The 18451-nt window shown below is 41.5% G+C and overlaps 1 protein-coding gene across 10 annotated transcripts in view; it reads left to right on the forward strand.

Moving 5' to 3' along the window:
- The window catches only part of LOC105921082 (formin-2), a 280717-nt gene that overhangs the window by 46107 nt on the left and 216159 nt on the right, over nucleotides 1-18451 (forward strand). For 9 of the 10 annotated variants that reach the window (XR_004929898.1, XM_036133216.1, XM_036133218.1 and 6 more), the window contains exons 4-5: nucleotides 3877-4027; nucleotides 13244-13299. Coding sequence is in view for 9 of the 10 variants with exons in the window: in XM_036133216.1 (XP_035989109.1) it covers nucleotides 3877-4027; nucleotides 13244-13299 (207 nt within the window). In the remaining variant the exon portion in view is untranslated. Of the gene's footprint in view, nucleotides 1-3876; nucleotides 4028-13243; nucleotides 13300-18451 lie in introns of those variants that run through there. The other variant, XM_036133225.1, reaches the window with a different exon arrangement.

Below are 18451 nucleotides of genomic sequence, written 5' to 3' on the forward strand. Positions count from 1 at the left end.
ATCTTGTAATACATTTTTTTTTCTTATTTACTCTTCCTCTCCCCATCCTGAGCCACATTGAAAAATTATGTACCAAATGTTTTGTCCCAGCGAGCATAATCACAATCAGGCCTATAACGATTAAGTTTCATCAGTTGTAATACTGAAGAGGATACACCTTTTAACACTATTTCTCTAAGTAATTCACTGCTTTTGTGGGTCCCAGTCAAACTTAGGAACCACTGCTGGGTGTTAAGGGAAAGTGCTGTATAACTGCATCTTCCAAGTAAGAAATTACTAAAGACAGTAACGTTTCATCTGGCATGTGGAACGTTCGAGCATCATTTTTAATGTCAACTGCAGCAGAAGAGGGCTGTACAGCTGCAATACTAATAAGGAACATATTTCTTTGCTCCTAAATTATTTTGTAACAAGAGCATCTGCACTTTAGTGGGACTTTAAGAATGTCTCTACACAGAATAAATACTCTCCTTTAATTATTGTTTTTTAACCAGATATAAGTCTGGTGTATTATCTCTAAACTAGGGCTTTCAAACTATTAAAATTTTTAATTTCATTTAATCTTGTATTTTACCTTTTTATTTCTGAAAGTATAAAAGCTCATTTTGGAATTTTAATATGCAATTTTGCAATAAATGACACTTGTTAAAATTATGCTTGCACAAAAAATATTTTTCATTTATCTTTTTAAGGCACTTTTCAGAATTGAATGACAACATCCTGGTGCCATAAAAATTATAAATTCTAGCCAATAATAGGCTAAATCGCAAATCATAACGCCCTGATGTTTACACAATGTGTAAACAAATGTGTAAAAAAACGAAATATTTCATGCTGAAATATTTTTTTAACTCCTAAACAAAGACATAAATGGTATTAAGCATTAACATATACATTAATACATTTTACATTTAGATAAAATCACAAGTTTTATTGTTTATTTATTTTTTACTCTCTCTCAAACACATATAATCCTGAATGGTCCCTCAGTTTGTCAATGCAGAGACAGAAAGTCTGTTCCTACAGGGGTGGGCCGCGCCCTGAGCAGCAGGCGGGACATACACACTACCAGTGACCAATCCTCGGCTGTTTTCAGCGAGGTTGGGGCTGTAGATGGAGTAACAGATGACGCGCATGGTTGGTGGGGGTTCCTAATGATGTGTTGTTCCTGGGGGTGTCACCAGAAACTGATTATACCGTAAACTCTCTGCCCAACACGTCCAGGACTGGATAAAGTCTGGAGAGGACGTGTTTAAAATGTACGTCCTGCGGTCCAGTTCTGTTTTTTTTTTTCTCTGACGTCTCAAACAAATGTTTAATTCTCTGCCAAAAATCCAGAAATTCTTTCCAACTTCTAACCTGTCTTTTACGCTTAACATACTGTTTTACTAAACATTTAACCAAATATCACTGTAATACATCTGTTTTTCTCTAATGTAACTGTCTTTACCAACTGTTGTTTGCACTCAAAATGCAGCTTAAGCGAAAATTTAAACTGAAGAAACTCTATTGCCTACCTCCGTCAATCAGAGACTCATCCGCCTCTGACGCAAGCCAATCAGCTTTGAACTGCTCCTCCTCGAAGCCAATCAGCATCCTGGGTTCATCTTAAAAAGAACTCCACATCCTTGTCTCGGCCTTCTGCTCAGCGAGCAAGTGGTGGCGTGCCGCGTCTGGTTTGGACTCTGTTGACCGGTTTCAACCCACCTCCATCCCCTTCTCCACCATCGTAGCAAGCTCCGTCTGGCTTTCCTATGGTTCTCCTTCAAACTCGTCCCTATCAGAGTGTAATTCCTCCTGGACTCTTATGGAATTCCCAGTCACTCCTTAAAACGGTCCGGCAGACCTGGGGGGAAATATCCCTATTCTCATACGCCTGCTTATGCATATTGAAGTATAATTCAGCGTGAATTTTTCCTGCCGAGGTTTGAGCGCCAAACTCTTAAAATATTGTATCAATAAAATTCTTCTAATTGCCTTTTCTTTCTGTGTGAGTTTTTCAGATTGAAATGCTTTCCTGTGCAACAAAAGCCACAAATACATTGATCTGTCCTCCCACTGATTTCCATGCTGCACAATCCTATTTATTTTCACTAATATCCTGATCAAATGATCCCTCCATGAAGATCAACTCTATACAGTACTTTTCCACTGTAAATCTCTCCACTCAGACGCTATTCTGAGCCACACATTCGCACATACATATTTACACACACAGACACTTTTGCACACTCTCAAAAACTGCGGACTCAGTCTCTCCTTTCATGCAATGATCCCATTAAATGACACATTATGACAAAGACAAAAACATATCAGACAGCTTGCGCGCAAAGTCTTTACCAGAGTCTTTTTTTCCCCTCTACATTACCTCCTTGTCTAATCGCCGTGTTTTCAAAAACTCCCAAATTGTTTCTGTGGGATCCCCTTTTAAATCTCTTCATTTATTAATAATAGCTTCCTGAAATTTTAGCTATTTTTTGTTTGTTAAATCACCCCTTAACCTGCATTGTATTATTTTACCCGTGTAGCTGAAGGTTTTGGCCTCTATAATTTATAGCCATAATATCTCAGGGTCCTGCTGTTCAATGAATTTACAGTCCTTACTCTAGACCTGTTTCAACGTTTTCCTTTGTCCCTTTCCCATTTTTATAAATTTGGTCCAGTCCTGTAACAAATAGGGTGTTCTATAGGCAGGGATTTTTACACAGTGGGGTAACAATAAAAATATCTGTTGTGGTAATTCTCACTTCAACTCTTTCGAGTGGAGAATTCTTGCTTACAGCATCCACAAGTGGCTTGTTACTCACAATCCCACTGTTTTTAAATGAAAAGAAAATACCTAGTGGTACTTAATTTTCCAAACACACACACAAGCACACACTGCAGACTTTACTTTTGTAGGACGCCGCCATCCTCTCTCGAATTACACGGCCTTTTATATGGACGCTGTTATCCTGTTTTTTTTTTCTTCACAGATTTTTTGGGCTCTGTCACATCTTCGTTTTATTCACAGACCTTTTGGGCTCTGTCACCTCTTCGTTTTATTCACAGACCTTTTGGGCTCTGTCACCCCTTTGCGTACCTATCAGTGCCAAGGATGATAGGGTTTGTTATCACGGACTTTCTCGGACTCCGTTGTCCCATCTATGCACAATATCCCTCAGTCACTCACTCATACCTTTAAATAAACTCCACTCACCACTGCTGTCAATCCTCCCTCGGACTTCCCGTCAACAGTCAGATACCAGGAGTGAGATGGACTAGGCCCTTGAAAAAGGATCTGAATGCAGTAGTCACTGACTTTTCACCCGGTTCACCTCACCCAGAGGAAATCCTCCTGTATGTTGGGATCCGGCTCGAAGGACCAATTAAATGTCAGGTTCAAACACCTAAAACATTCATTAACAACAGAAGAAGGAGTGACAACAATGAGGTTCGTCTTCAAATGATCTTGCAAGGAGATTGAACAAAGATGCTTAATACAGATCTCCAAATTCGATCTGAAGCAAATCCGTCGCCCCCTCTCTATTTATTAGGAAAAGGAATCCCTGGTTCCATTGTGAATCTAAGGGGTAGGGATAAGCAAAACAACTGTGACCTTCCAGATAAAACCAAGCAGTTCACACAGTGCAGCACTCCAGATGGCTGAATAGAGTTCATAAAAACACTTATCATAGTCACAACATATTTCTCTGCTTTCTGCAGGCCTTCTGCAACTATAAGACAGAGATCTAAAACCTTAAAACTTCTTAGTAGTAAAGAGTAAATATATATAATAAATGCAATGCACATAAAGAAAATAGTAAGAATAATTCTATCAGCGTTTTAAACAGTTCTGGCATGAAAAAGTGATTTAAGACAGTTTTGTTTCTGCAGCATGACCAGCTGTATACTTGGGCCACGGTCAACCAGCCACCTCACTCGCTGGATCTTCTTGAAGGGAAACTCATAGGTCAAATCAAGAGCCAGTGGTCTCCCATAAGGCTGGGTGGAGAAAACCGAACTGGACTTAAATCTATGGATACAGGTATGATTAATTTAAATATTCTGTATATAATCATCGAAATAGCTAATTTTTGTAAAATCCCGTAAATGTGTCTCAACATGAGGGCCTTTTTAATTTATTACCAGAGGCCAATTTAATGCATTTTGGGTGGTATTTTTTGGGTAATAGTAATAGTAGATGAATCAATGTCCTATATGTGAGATAGCAAAATCTATTTCTAAATGTTTTCTATAAGTTTTGGAGAGTAATTTGGGGGGTTGAAGTTTAAGAAAGCTAGTTATTGCTGAAGGAAGTTTAGTGTTTAATCATATATTTGTGCTGGGTAATTAATCTTTGTTGTTGACATTAAAAGACAATTTTTATCAATGCTCGATGAATCTTCTAAAGGGTATGATATATTTTCTGTTAAATATCTTCTAAACTATTTCTTCCTTTACTGTCCATGTTGAAAATGTACAGTTGAAACCAGAAATTTACATGCACTATATAAAAAGACATAAGCTTTTTTCCCCTCACTGTCAGACATTAAAATCTGATTACACCTTTCCTGTCTTAGTTTTGTTAGGATTACCAAAAATTATTTCTATTTTCTAAATTCCAAAATGGTGAGAGCATGTTTTAGACATAGTTTTATTACTTTCTTGAAGGTCAGAAGTTTACATAAATTTTTTTTAATATCTAATACCCTTGGCTTTAAACTGTATGACTTTGAACAAACGTTTTGGATATTCCTCCACAAGCTTCTCACAAAAGTTGGCAGGAATTTTGGCCCATTCCCCCTGACAGAACTGGGGTAACTAAAACAATTTTGTAGGCCGCCTTGCTCGCACACACCTTTTCAGCTCTGCTGTTCAACAGGATTGAGATCAGGGCTTTGAGATGGCATCCCAAAAACACTGACCTTATTATCCTTAAGCTGCTTTGTAACTATTTTGGCTGTATGCTTCGGTTCATTATCCGTTTTGAAAACCCATTTGCAGCCAGTCTTCAATTTTCTTGCAGATGTCTAGAGATGTTGCTTTAGAATTTGCACATAATGTTAATTTCTCATGATGTTATTTATTTAGTGAAGTGCACCAGTCCCTCCTGCAGCAAACAACCCACAACATGATGGTGCCACCCCCGTATTTCACAGTTGGAATTGTGTTCTCAGGCTTGAAAGCTGTCCCCTTCTTCCTCCAAATGTAACAACGGTCATTATGGCCAAACAGTTCAACTTTAGTTTTGTCAGACTACAGGGTATGTCTACAAAAAATTTCCTTGTCCCTTTGTGCATTTCCAAACTGTAATCTGGTTTGTATGTGTTCTTTTTAGAGTAATGGCTTCTTCCAGAAAGAGTAGACATGACATCCCATTGTGGGCAATCCAAAACTGCATAGTGATCTTAGTATATGTAAACTTCTGAATATAAAGAAACTAATAAATCATTGTCAAAAATAATCTTTACTCAATATTCTGGGATTTGGCAAATATGAATAATTTTGGTAATTCTAACAGACATAAAAGTGAAAAGGTTATGCAGATTTAATGTCTGGTACTGAGAGAAAAAACTTATTATTTGTCTTTTTATATGGTATATGTAAACTTCTGGTTTTAACGGTAAGCCACTTAGCAGGATGTCGGGGTTTTTCCAAATGAATATTCCTCTGTATAGGAGAATTAAAGACCTATCGATTTTGATCTATTCAAAAGAGGTTGGCAGAGATGTACTGATCTCGATGGTTTTAAAACTGCTAGGCTTACTAAAGCCGTAGTAGGGAGTTTTGAGAAAACCATGGACTTAGTCTGGAAATTTGAAAAAGCACAAATTACAGGTCCCCCCTGCTCTCTGCTGCACTGCAGCCTTCCATTCACAGCTCCTGTCCCACAGCAGAGCCTACCATCCTGCTCCAATGTTTACCTGTGTTTGTTTTCTGAGTAGGTGCCACTCAATAGATTGACAGTTTTCCTGTAAAGCAGGTTGTTCCTCCACCATTTCTCAACACAGTTGCAGCCCACTGGCAATTGTGACCTTATATGATGGTAGCTCTGTGTGAGGCAGGGCTTATACACAAGAGTGGCTGACACTGCTTACAACCAATCAGAGCCAGATATTCCTCCTGGCTCTGACTGGTTGTTTCTGACTCAGAGCAATGCAAACAGCAAGTTTATTTGTATAACACGTTAAAGACAACTTAAAAAATGGGGGTTTAACCTTCATTTAAAAGAACTCAGAAGTTCAGCCCTTTCACAGTCTTCTGGTAGTTTGTTCCAGATAAATGGAGCATACAAACTAAATGCTGCTTCTCCATGTTTGGTTTTAGCCAGAAGACCTCAGTGGTCTTGATGGTTGATACACTGACAGCAAATCTGGTATGTATTTTGGTGCTAAGCTATTCGACTAATTTATAGACTAAGAGGGGTATTTTAAAGTCTATTCTCTGAAATACAGGGAGCAAGTGTAAGGACGCAGCAGCTTTTGAGATCAGCTGCAGCTGTCTGGTCGACTTTTTTGCCAGACTTGTGAAGACGCTGTTGCAGTAATTGATTAAACAAAAGATTTTGGGTCTGATTTGTGGTTATTAGCTCAAGCAGCTTAAGCTGTGCTAACTCTTGGTCGTTCTTTCATTGGTTAAAAAAATATCACTTAAGTTTTGTTTTTAATTTTTGTTGACACTTCTAAACATTTAGTCAGCACTCAAATGGGTTCATAGTCACCTGGTGACATCGTGATGTAGAGCTATGTGTTGTCTGCATGATAACTTGTTTTTTTTTATCTGCGCTGGAGGGAGCATGTAGATATTGAATATGAGAGGATCAAGTCATGTGTGGAGGTTTAGATATTCAAAAAAGTTTGGGTTTGACAGAATCTAAGGTTTTGGACAAATTCCCCTTTGGTTTAACTGGGATAATAGAGACGATATAGTTTATTTTAGGGTGGACTATCATTTCAATTGCAGATACTCTTTATAGTGAGTGAGAAACGACAGTTGTCCACTACATGAGGTCGTCTTCTTTAATTTGACTAATGGTATATAATTTAATTGTGCCTGCTCACTCAGCCTGTAAGACATATTGAGGCCCAGATACCAGTCTGTAAAGGAATAGTTCAGAGAGATGAATATTAGTGGAGATAAAAGAGTTTTTTGATTTGTTCCAATTGATAGACTAGTCTAAAATGATTGGGAACTAGTTATTGTTGTTGTCTCTATTTAGTATTATTGTCTTTTTTTATGTTTTAATGGGAGTAATTACATTTTGTAGTAGCCATTCCAGAGTCATGACTAGAATCAAATAGTCTGTGGAGGGAGCTAAAAAAAAGATGATGACAGGAAGGCCTTCAAATTTCATAGACTTACCACTAAAGATAAATTGTTCAAAAAGTGGGAGCACTCACAAGACCTGTGAGCAATTACAATGGGTTTGACAACTGTGATGTCAATCAACCTTTTTCTTAAGCTATTTTTGACATGACATTTTTTATTTAAATGTAAATAAAAATAGTTACCTTTTTCAAAATCAATGCTCCTTTTATGTTTTTTGAATCAAATTCTGAATGATGCTTGGGTGTTTTGACTGTGTTTTATTCACATTAGTAATAAACTTATTTAAAATAAGTTAAATAATACTTATTTTTCAAGATAAAGATGTCAGACTATCGTTTCATATATATATATATATATATATATATATATATATATATATATATATATATATATATATATATAAATAAAGGGGGGGGGGGGCAGGTAAGTGTGTAGGCCTCGCCCCCTGCCCTAATTTGCATTAAGACACTGAGGATCCAGGGTGAGGTGTGTATGCAAGGGTGGCAGGCAGTTTTAAGACTTAAGAACACCATGAAACAATATGACATTTGAGAAGACAGAGGCAGGCTTGGGGTTTTTTCTTCCCCTGTCCCCCCCCCTCTCCAGCACACCTCCATTGGCTGGTGTCATGGTTTTTAGATGTTTAGCCCACATGCAGATACGAGCGGAGAACAAGCACAGTTTTAAAGATGTTTATTTAGGAAAGTGCGGACTACAGGGACGGAGCTACAGGTAGCTCGGGTGAGGCCGGAACGTCGGAGCAGTGAGACTGCAGAGAAAAAGGAGAAATGACTAATGGCTCGAACCAGGAAATAAGCCAGAACGTGCGCTGCTTACCATTAAGCTGGGCAGACCTAACTGGAATCGGGGGGCGAGTTTCTTGGCAGATGGGTTGGTAAGAACATCCCTGGAGGATAACCAAACCCTCTGACCGGGGCGATATTGGGGAGTTGGTCTACGGCGCTGGTCGGCGAACCTCTTACTCTGCTCTACGGCGCGAGTGAGAGCGGGCTTAGCGGTGACGGTAGTTTTCCAAATATCCTGACAACGGGAGATTTATTGACGGAGGCAAAAGGGATATTGAGTTAATCTGTGGGCAAGAGTGGGGGTTGATAACTAAGGGATATTTCAAACAGGGAGTGACCAGTGGATACGGAAATATGGCAGTTCAATGCGTACTCAACCCATGGTAAAAACTTGTTCCAGTCCGTTGGTGATGTTGAAGTGAGGCAACAAAGGGTGGTCTCCAACTGTTGGTTCATGCGTTCTGTCTGGCCATTGGTTTGTGGGTGGTAACCGGAGGTGAGGGTATAGCGGGCGCCGAGGGCAGAGCAAAAGTGCCGCCAGACCTGGGAAACAAACTGAGGTCCCAGGTCAGAGAGTATCTCGGTAGGGATGCCATGTAGTCTGAAAACGTGTTTGATGAGAAGCTGGGCGGTCTGCAGAGCGTTGGGTAATTTACGGATGAGAATCAGATGACAAGACTTGGAGAATCGATCGATGACAGTTAAGATGGTTGACATGCCTTGGGACGTTGGGAGACTGGTGATGAAGTCTATAGCTATATGGGACCATGGACGTCTGGGGATGGGAAGTGGGTTTAGTAGGCCAGAGGGTGGCTGATTGGTGGGCTTATTCCGGGCACAAACTGGACAGGCTAAAACATATTCTCTCACGTCTCTGGCCCAAGACGGCCACCAAAAGCGCCGGGAAACGTGAGACTACGTCCTAAAAATACCCGGATCAGCGGAAAACTTGGAGTCATGACACCACTGCAGGACATCAGGACGAACTGACTAGGGAACATATCTAAGACCCGCTGGACCTGTACCAGGGTCAGGGTCTAGCTTTAGGACCTGGTTTATCCTGTCTTCTAGGTCCCAATGAAGAGCTCCAACAGTACACGTGGGGGGAAGAATCCGCTCCGGTTCCTTCTCCTGTTCTGGTGGAGCGAACTGGCGAGAAAGGGTATCGGGCTTAATATTTCTGGAGCTGGGTCTGTAGGTTATAGAAAGATTTTAAACGGGAAAAGAACAGCGACCAGCGGACTTGTCGGGAATTGAGGCGACGTGCAGACTGTAGATAAGAAAGTTTCTTGTGGTCCGTGCAGATTATTATGGGCTGCTCGGATCCTTCGAGCCAGTGCCGCCACTTCTCTAAAGCTAACTTTATGGCCAACAACTCACGATCACCCACACCGTAATTCCGTTCGGCTGGGGATAAACGTTGGGAAAAGAAAGCGCAAGGATGTAGTTTATTTTCGGCATCAGATAGTTGGGACAACACCGCGCCTACCCCAGTGTCAGAAGCATCAATCTCTAAAGTAAACTGCTTAAGAGGGTTAGGATGAACAAGGATGGCCGCCTGAGAAAACCGGGACTTAAGTTGACTGAAGGCTGCTTCAGCTTCAGGTCCCCAGACGAACGGGGCCTTGTTGGAGGTGAGAGCGTGAAGGGGTGCGGCTATCTGGCTGTAATTCTTAATGAACTGGCGATAAAAATGAGCAAACCCTAGAAAACGCTGAAGCTGCTTCCTAAACTCGGGGATGGGCAACTCAACTACAGCCTTTATCTTTTCAGGATCGGACCTGACCTGTCCACCTTCTAGAACTAAACCAAGGAAGGAGATGGAGGACTGGTGAAACTCACACTTCTCGGCCTTTACAAATAAACGATTCTCTAATAGACGCTGGAGAACAAGGCGGACATGTTGTTTATGTTGTTCAAGACTACTAGAATAAATAAGAATGTCGTCCAAATAGACAAAAACAAAAACATCCAAAAAGTTCCAAAAGGACATCATTAACTAGGGCCTGAAAAACAGCCGGAGCATTGCAAAGACCAAAGGGCATGACTAAATACTCGAAGTGCCCTAAAGGCTGTTTTCCACTCGTCTCCCTGTCTGACCCGAACCAAATGATAAGCATTGCGCAAGTCGAGTTTGGAAAAGATGACAGCGTTCTAGACTGGTTCTAGAGCAGAGGAAAGCAAAGGAAGTTGGTACTTATTCTTAACGGTAATCTGATTAAGCCCACGGTAATCTATACAGGGTCAAAGGGAACTGTCCTTTTTGCCAACAAAAAAGAAGCCAGCACCTAAAGGTGAGGAGGATGGATGGATCAAACCCGCTGAAAGTGACTCACTTATGTATTTCTCAAGTGCCTGACGTTCAGACATCGAGATGTTATAAAGGCGACTGACCGGCAGCGGAGCCCCAGGCAACAGGTCTGTAGTGCAGTCATAGGGGCGATGTGGCGGGAGAGAACAAGCCTGACTCTTGCTAAAAACTAACCGGAGATCATGATAATTTTGTGGAACGCGAGACAGATCAATAGAATCCTCTGGTTCAGAGGAGGCGACCGAAGAACGAGAGACCAGACGAGCAGATTGCAAACACCGTGAATGACAAGCAGGAGACCACGACTCGAGCCGGGATTCGGCCCAATTTAACTGAGGATTGTGGACGGTTAACCACGCTAAACCCAACACCACTGGTGAGCATTTAACAGGGAACACAAAAAATTATAATTGCTCCCGGTGGTTACCAGAAACTATTACCTCTAGGGGTTTGGTTCGACGAGTGATCAAAGTTAAATTCTGACCATCTAAGGCCGAGACCTGTAAAGGTTCAGATGATGACTCAGTAGGAACATGGAGCTGTTCAACTAATTCCTGGTCAATTAGATTGAAGTCAGAACCAGAATCCACTAGGGCCGAAACATCAAAACTCTCTTGATCGAAAAGTAAAGAAACAGGAACGCAAAAATGCGAACCCGACAATCCATTAGCTGATCTGTGGGAATAAGTCTTAATATTGTCCGCCGTCCTACCCCTTACAGGCGGCGGACTCACTCTTTTGGCCGAGTGAGACAATCTCTAACGAAGTGACCCTCGCCACCACAATAAAGACACAAATTACCAGAAAGCGTTGTTGATGCTCTTCATTGGTTAAACGAACCCTGCCTAACTGCATGGGCTCTGGAGGTGATGGCGTAGATAACCGAGTCTCCAGGCGAATGGCTAAAGCCACAAACTCCTCAAAAGCACTGGGTTCTTCAACCCGTGCTAACTCATCCTTTAACACATCGTCAAGAGCTTGAAAGAACACAGTTTTTAAAGGCTTAGCCTCCCAACCCGCTGCGGCGGCCAGGGTTCGGAATTCAATGGCGAAATCTGATACGCGGCCACCGCGCTGTTTTAAAGACAAGAGGTTACGGGACTGTTGGAAAGAGTCTAACTCTGCTGAAAAAAACGCATTAAACTCTGTGACAAAATCCTGAAAAGAACAACCAAAAGACTGACACTCGAGGAAATGGGCCTCCGCCCATCTAAGAGCCTTGCCGGATAAGAGTCGGAGAATATAAGATATTTTAACTTGGTCGGTGGGGAACGTCTAGGGTGAACGATTGAATACGAGCTTGCACTGAAACAAGAATCCGACACAGTCTCCACTTTCGCCGGAGAATTTCTCCGGACACGGTGACGCGTTCTCGGGGGGTGGAGACTGAATCTGATTCTCTGCATTTTGAACGGCAGAAGGCGGGGTGACAGGAGCTTGAGTGACAGGCTGAGAAAATGCGGAAGTCATGGTGTCCGTCAGCTGGCTAAGCTGCGCGACTACCCTCTGTAACTGTTCCTGAGTGGAATTAACGGCTAACCCAAGTGACTGCAGTTGTTCCTGCTGTGCTGCTAGCTGACGTCCAAACGTATCTGCTGGGCTTAGTTGGCTTAGTTGAGCGAGCCTCAGCTGACTGGAGCGACAGACGGATTAACCAGAGTTCAGATGCGTCAGTGGAATCCGGGAAGGGGACCTCAGGCCCGACTTGGTAATGCCAAGGGAATATGAAGGGGAGAGCGAGAGCAAAATCTGAGCGGAGGATTCCACTGGTCTGATTCTTCGGACAGGACTTCAGGACAGGTGAGTGCATCCAGGCACGAACTATGACAAACAGAAGAGTCAAAATTAGTCAAAAATAGTGGAACGAAAAAACTCACAAATAGGTTCCAGGAGCTTGGTCAGAGGCCACGTCATACCACGACTGGTTTAAGGCTCTGGTGTCTTCCGTTTGTCTGAGCTCTGCTTATAAAACCAGAGGAAGCCTCTTCTGATGAACCGCAGGTGTAGGGCACGCCTCAAGCCAACTATAACCACCTGTGGAGTAGAATAGAGCAGGACAACACAGAGAACCCTGACAGCTGGCACCTCAGTGGTCCCCAGTGTCCGGGGCTGGATGCTCTGGTGTGTGTTGACTCACACAGAGAGGGGGGCAGATTTGGCTCCTCACAACCACTATTATTCTTATCGCTAAACCCTACAGATATATACTCCAGGTGCTTAAAGACTCACTTCTAAACAAGGGTTTGGTTGTTTGTAACTGTGAAACTTATTTGGTTGGTTTTACTGCTTTTATATCTCTGTCTTCCTTTCTTTCTCTTTTATCTTTCAGTTTTTGTGTCCATTGGACATGAAATAGTCCCAAAATAACTAATAAAGTTAAATAATAAATAATAATGTTTGCATATATAAAGCACAGCACAATGGCGAGAGCAGCAATGCTCCACTTTTGAAAGTAAATCTGTGGGTATCTCTTTGGCATTAAGACAGCAATTGTTAAAAAAATAAAACATAATTTTCTGAGATACTGAAATGGGGAATTTCTTTAGTTGTCAGTTATAATGATGAAAATTATAAGAAATAAATACTGACATATCAATCTGTGTTTAATGAATGAATATAATATACAAGTTTCACTATTTGAATGGAATTACTGGAAAAATATTTTTTTTTCATGATATTCTAATTGTATGACCAGCACTTGTATGTATGGATACATATTTTAGTTTTTTACTTATATGTAATTATTAAAAGTTTTACTTGCTTTGATGACAAAATATACTTGTCGCACTGTGTTTTTCTTTTTTTTATTACCTAGATCCCTATGAAGCTGTCTCTACATCAAGCAAACAAGAAAAAAAGGAGAGTTCAGAGGTAAATTCATACATTTTTGGTCTACTTCTTTACACAACTAGCAAATAAGCTATCCACTCCATTTATGCATTTGAATTTGATGAACACAACTTGAAGAGGTTCAAAGCTAGCATTACAACAAGGAAGATTTTTTTTTTGAAAGTGTCATCTTTTAAAAGTTGAAGCCTGTTAGTTGGTGCCTAACAGGCTGGTCTAAGTGATTCAGAATCCTTGAATCTGTTGCAAATTTTAGACACAAGCATTCCTTGGGCTTACAGGGAATGACCCAAAAAGGAAAAACTATCCAGAAAGCAACAGTTGGGAGTGCATTAAGACACTGAGTGCCTATTATTCACTGCTGCCAAGAACTTCAGAACACCATCTCTGATGGTACACCTTTAACCTAATTGCAAAAGGGCAACAGCAAACCACTCCAAGTGTGACTCATTTCATCTAATAAAAGGAAATTGAGGCTACAATAATTGTTTTAATTCAGTTTATTTACTGCAGATTCACAAAATATATCGTACTAAGGCTCTCATAATTTTTCTTAGATGAACCCAGAATGCACACCACGCACATGGAGCTTATTTCTGAGAGTTTATTGAATGAAGGATGAGTAGTGGAGGAAGGAAACCAGAGAGGATGTACCAGGCTGGAACTGGGGGTGTAGATGGGAGCAGGAGCTGGAGGACCGGAGAGAGTTCTTGGAGATGTAGGGCTGCTGTAGTTCCAGAGGTGCAGAGAGGCTTCTTGGGACGGCAGGGCTGCTGGAGTACAGGGGTAGCAGGAGATCCAGGCAACAAAGCAGAAAGCAAACTTAGACCACTGGGGCAGCAGGAAATCCAGCAGTAGTGATGGGTCCGGGCGATGTGTCGGCGCATGCGTTGAGCTGATAGAGCAACACCCGTGTCGATGCGCGTATCGCTATGGGAAAGTCACGTGACTGAAACAGGAACTGTTTCGAACTGACTGACGCATAGACATCATATATGTAGATGCCTTGTTGGGTGCGGGTTTGTACGTCAACGTCACGCCATATTGTATGTGGCAGAAAGAAGTTAAGTTCTATTGTAGTGAACGTTGATCAGAGAAGATGCCTCATTCCTGTGCTGCATGGAAATGTACCAACTATATATATATATATATATATATATATATATATATATATATATATATATATATATATATATATACATTGTGGTTTTCATTATTTCATAAAACCATGTCACATGTGAACCTTTTAAGTTCTGGTATAGTCACAGATTAGGAACAGACGTTTTGGGGGAGTATTAAAGAGAAAGTTACTAATATGACAAAAAACTCCAAGGAAAATAAAGTAAAAAAAAAAGACAAAAGAGGTAATATTATCAGAAAAACGTTACATTATGAGAATTAAGGGGGGACATTTCCAGAATAGTCACTGTAGTGTTTTCAACGAAGATGTTGGTGACACCGAGTTAAACCACAAATGAAGACCCTGGAGTTTTAGCTGAAGCTTGTTTAATTGTCTTCATGAACATGTGGTGAAAAGTGAAATGACAGAGAATGTACAATCTCAATGCATAGAGACATAGATACACAAATTAAGTGCTTCGAGCTCATTAAAGTAATATTACAAAAATTGGCAATAATATCCAAACTTATCAGTATAAACTGTCATATAATGCAAGTTACAGCGTCACTACCTGATAATTCAGAGAGGTTGGCATCTGATAACGTTTCTATACCGCTTCTTGCATGTGAATCTTTGTTTTTCTAGCAAAACCGGCAAAAACTGAAGTGCGTCACCCGGACCGGAAGTAGAATTTGCTGCGAATATTTTTTTATATAAACCCACACAAAACATGAATTGTTCATCCAAACAACTTGTAATCATTTTTAATAACATAGAAATGTTTTTAGAATTATTTATTTGACCTAATGAGGTTACTTATTAATATTAATGCCTTAAGGGCAACACATTCCCGCCTGGCCTAACAAGGCCACTATACTGAACAATCCATTAAACATTTAATCCTTTGGCATGAGAGGGATAACTTCTGTAACTGGTCGCATATATGTCTTAACACAGCCCCCATCCCATGCCTTTACCTCAATCTTTCTCACCCGACTGTCCTTGCCTGGAAACGTGGCGGTGACTCTCGCCATGGGCCAGCTGTTACGTACAACCTGCTTATTCTTTAACAGAAGTAAGTCACCAACTTGGAGGTTTCTATGTGATACAGTCCATTTCTGCCTTTGTTGTAATGTGGGCAAATACTCACGCCTCCAACATGTCCAGAACTGGTTGGAAAGAACCATTGCTTGGTATTAAGGTCTTTATTCACAAAGTCTCCAGGCGGAGGTAGAAGGCAACACTTCTGTGTAACGAGCATCAATGGTGATAGGATAGAGGGACTCTCTGGATCAGACAACACTGGAACGAGCGGCCTTGCATTTATGATGGCTGTAACTTCAGCCATGAGTGTGCATAATACTTTGTGAGTCAGTTGTATCTTGTTTTGCACCAGCACTGAGTCAAGGATTCTGCGGGCGACTCCGATCATGCGCTCCCAAGAACCTCCCATGTGAGAGGCATGTGGCGGATTGAATTCCCAGTTGCAACCTTGTTCTGTTAGGTAATTCTGCATTGATTTGTCCATTCCAAGTTCCTTTGAAGCTCCAACAAAATTGGTCCCCGGTCAGATAACAACTGCTTAGCCGGACCTCTTAAGGCAAAGAAGCGCCGGAGGGCATTTATGCAACTAGACGCTTCTAGTGATTCGATTACCTCGATATGGACAGCTCTTGAACTCATGCAGGTGAAAATAATGGCCCATCGCTTACTTTCAGCTACTCCGTCTCTGGTGCGCCTGGTAGTTACAGTCCATGGCCCGAAAACATCAAGGCCGACATAAGTAAAAGGAGAACAAGTTTTTAGGCGCTCAGGGGGTAGAGCCGCCATGAGTTGTTGTTCTTGTTTTCCGCGCAATTTGCGGCAAATTATACATCTGTGGATAACTCAGTTGACTAGTGCTTTGCCTCCCAAAAGCCACAGTCCAGCAGCCCTGATCGCTCCTTCCGTCAGATGACGGCTTTGATGCTCCACTAAGTCATGGTGATGACAAGCGAGCAGGAGAGAGACATGACTGTGTTTAGGGAGAATTAACGGCCTCTTTTGACAGTCCTCAATCTCCGAGTGATTAAGTCGGCTTCCAACAGAAATGGGGCCACCCTGCAGGATTGGATTGAGCTTTTGTAAAGGGCTCTGTCTTGGGATAGGCTTGCTGGAATTAAGTGCAGAAAGTTCTTTTCCAAAGTTGTCCTTTTGTGTTTCTCGGAGGATGACAGTTTTTGCTTTAGCTATCTCTTCTTGTTATGAACGTGAATCAGGCAAACCCAGTATTCAAACCAAACAAGTGAGGTGAAGGCAAAAAACAGGATTTAATAATAAAACAGGGACAGGCAAGGCTCAATGGTCAAAATGGCAGTCCAAAATCCGGTACACAAAAGGCAGTCCAAAATAGGCAGAGGTACAAACAGGGCAAAGCAAGCTCGGATAACCATGGGACAGAATCAGGTCGGTAAACCGGTAAATCAGTCAGACAGGGCAGGAAAAACAGATCAGGGAACAGGCTGGCTCAGAATCAAAAAGGCTCTCAGGTTAGCATCAACAGGTCAATCAAGAAAGGAACGCTGGAAACAAAACTCACCGTGGGCTCGTTAATGATCTGGCGGAGAACTAAAGACTGAGACAGAACTATATAGTGAAGTGCACAGGTGAAATGGAGTGAAAACTAATTACCGGGAAACAGCTGGAACTAATCAGAGGCAGGGAAGTGACTGACAGTGAACTGAACTGATAGGTTGGTGACTGCTGACAGGGGAGTGAGCTGGCAGGTGAACAGAACTGAGCTAAAAGCTTACAGAACCCTAACAGATAGTATAACACAAAGAACAAAATCAAACCACAACAAAACTCAAACTATTCCATGATTCAAAACTAAGACAGAACCTAAAATCATGACACTTCTGGAGTGTGAGGCAGGTGACATTTGTGCCAGTCTTTGCATTTGCTGTTTGGATTAGTCTCATTGAAGGATTTTGTGATGTGGATAAGCTTTGCTATGGCTCTGACTAAAGACTTGAAGGTGGAAAAGCATTCAAAACGTTTACTGTTAAGTACATGGAGGTGAGTAATGTAAGTTCTGATTTCTGGCCTAATTTCTGAGTCTTTTTCAGGCCCGATTAAGCTAAACATTCCACTCATTTGTGGTGTCTCTCCAGGAGGATGGCGAATGGTCCTGTGAACCAAGTTGACCTTTTGAGCTGAGCTACTGACAATGACCTTGAAGCGTGGTCTGCTGGGTTTTCTTCAGTGCGCACTGTTCCGGCCTTGACGATTAGTGAATGCGTTGTACTCTGTTGTGAACATATGTGTAGAATCTTTTTGACTCATTACAGATGTACCCTAGCACTACCTTACTATCTGTATAAAATGTTTACTGCGTCAAAGTGTAGGTCCAACTCATCCTGAATGAGATCGGCCATTTCCACTGCCAAAACAGCTGCACAAAGTTCAAGTCTCAGTATAGTTGGTTCTGACAGGGGAGCTAGCTTTGCCTTTCCCATTACGAATCTCACCTCGACTTTGCCATCTGCTTGGATTGCCTTTAAGTAGCTTACAGCTCCTATGGCCTTAGATGACGCATGTGAGAATAAACATAGTTCTTTGTGCTTTGCCTGACTGAGTGAAGTAGACGTGAAGGTTCTGGGGACATGTAGTTCCTTAAGATCTTGAAGGGAATTTCTCCATGTTTCCCATTTGCCTTGCTTGCCCTCTGGAAGGTGTGTGTCCCAATTAGGGGTGTGCAAAATAATCGTCATGACGATGCATCGCGATTCTAATTTTCGCGATCTACTGCATCGATTCTTGATGACAAGTATTGATTATTAATTTAATTTATTTTTATTTATATTTTGACGATTAGTGAATGCGTTGTACTCTGTTATGAACATATGTGTAGAATCTTTTTGACTCATTACAGATGTACCCTAGCACTACCTTACTATCTGTATAAAATGTTTACTGCGTCAAAGTGTAGGTCCAACTCATCCTGAATGAGATCGGCCATTTCCACTGCCAAAACAGCTGCACAAAGTTCAAGTCTCAGTATAGTTGGTTCTGACA

This window comes from Fundulus heteroclitus, unplaced genomic scaffold, assembly GCF_011125445.2.
Source record: "Fundulus heteroclitus isolate FHET01 unplaced genomic scaffold, MU-UCD_Fhet_4.1 scaffold_59, whole genome shotgun sequence".
NCBI lineage: Eukaryota > Metazoa > Chordata > Actinopteri > Cyprinodontiformes > Fundulidae > Fundulus > Fundulus heteroclitus.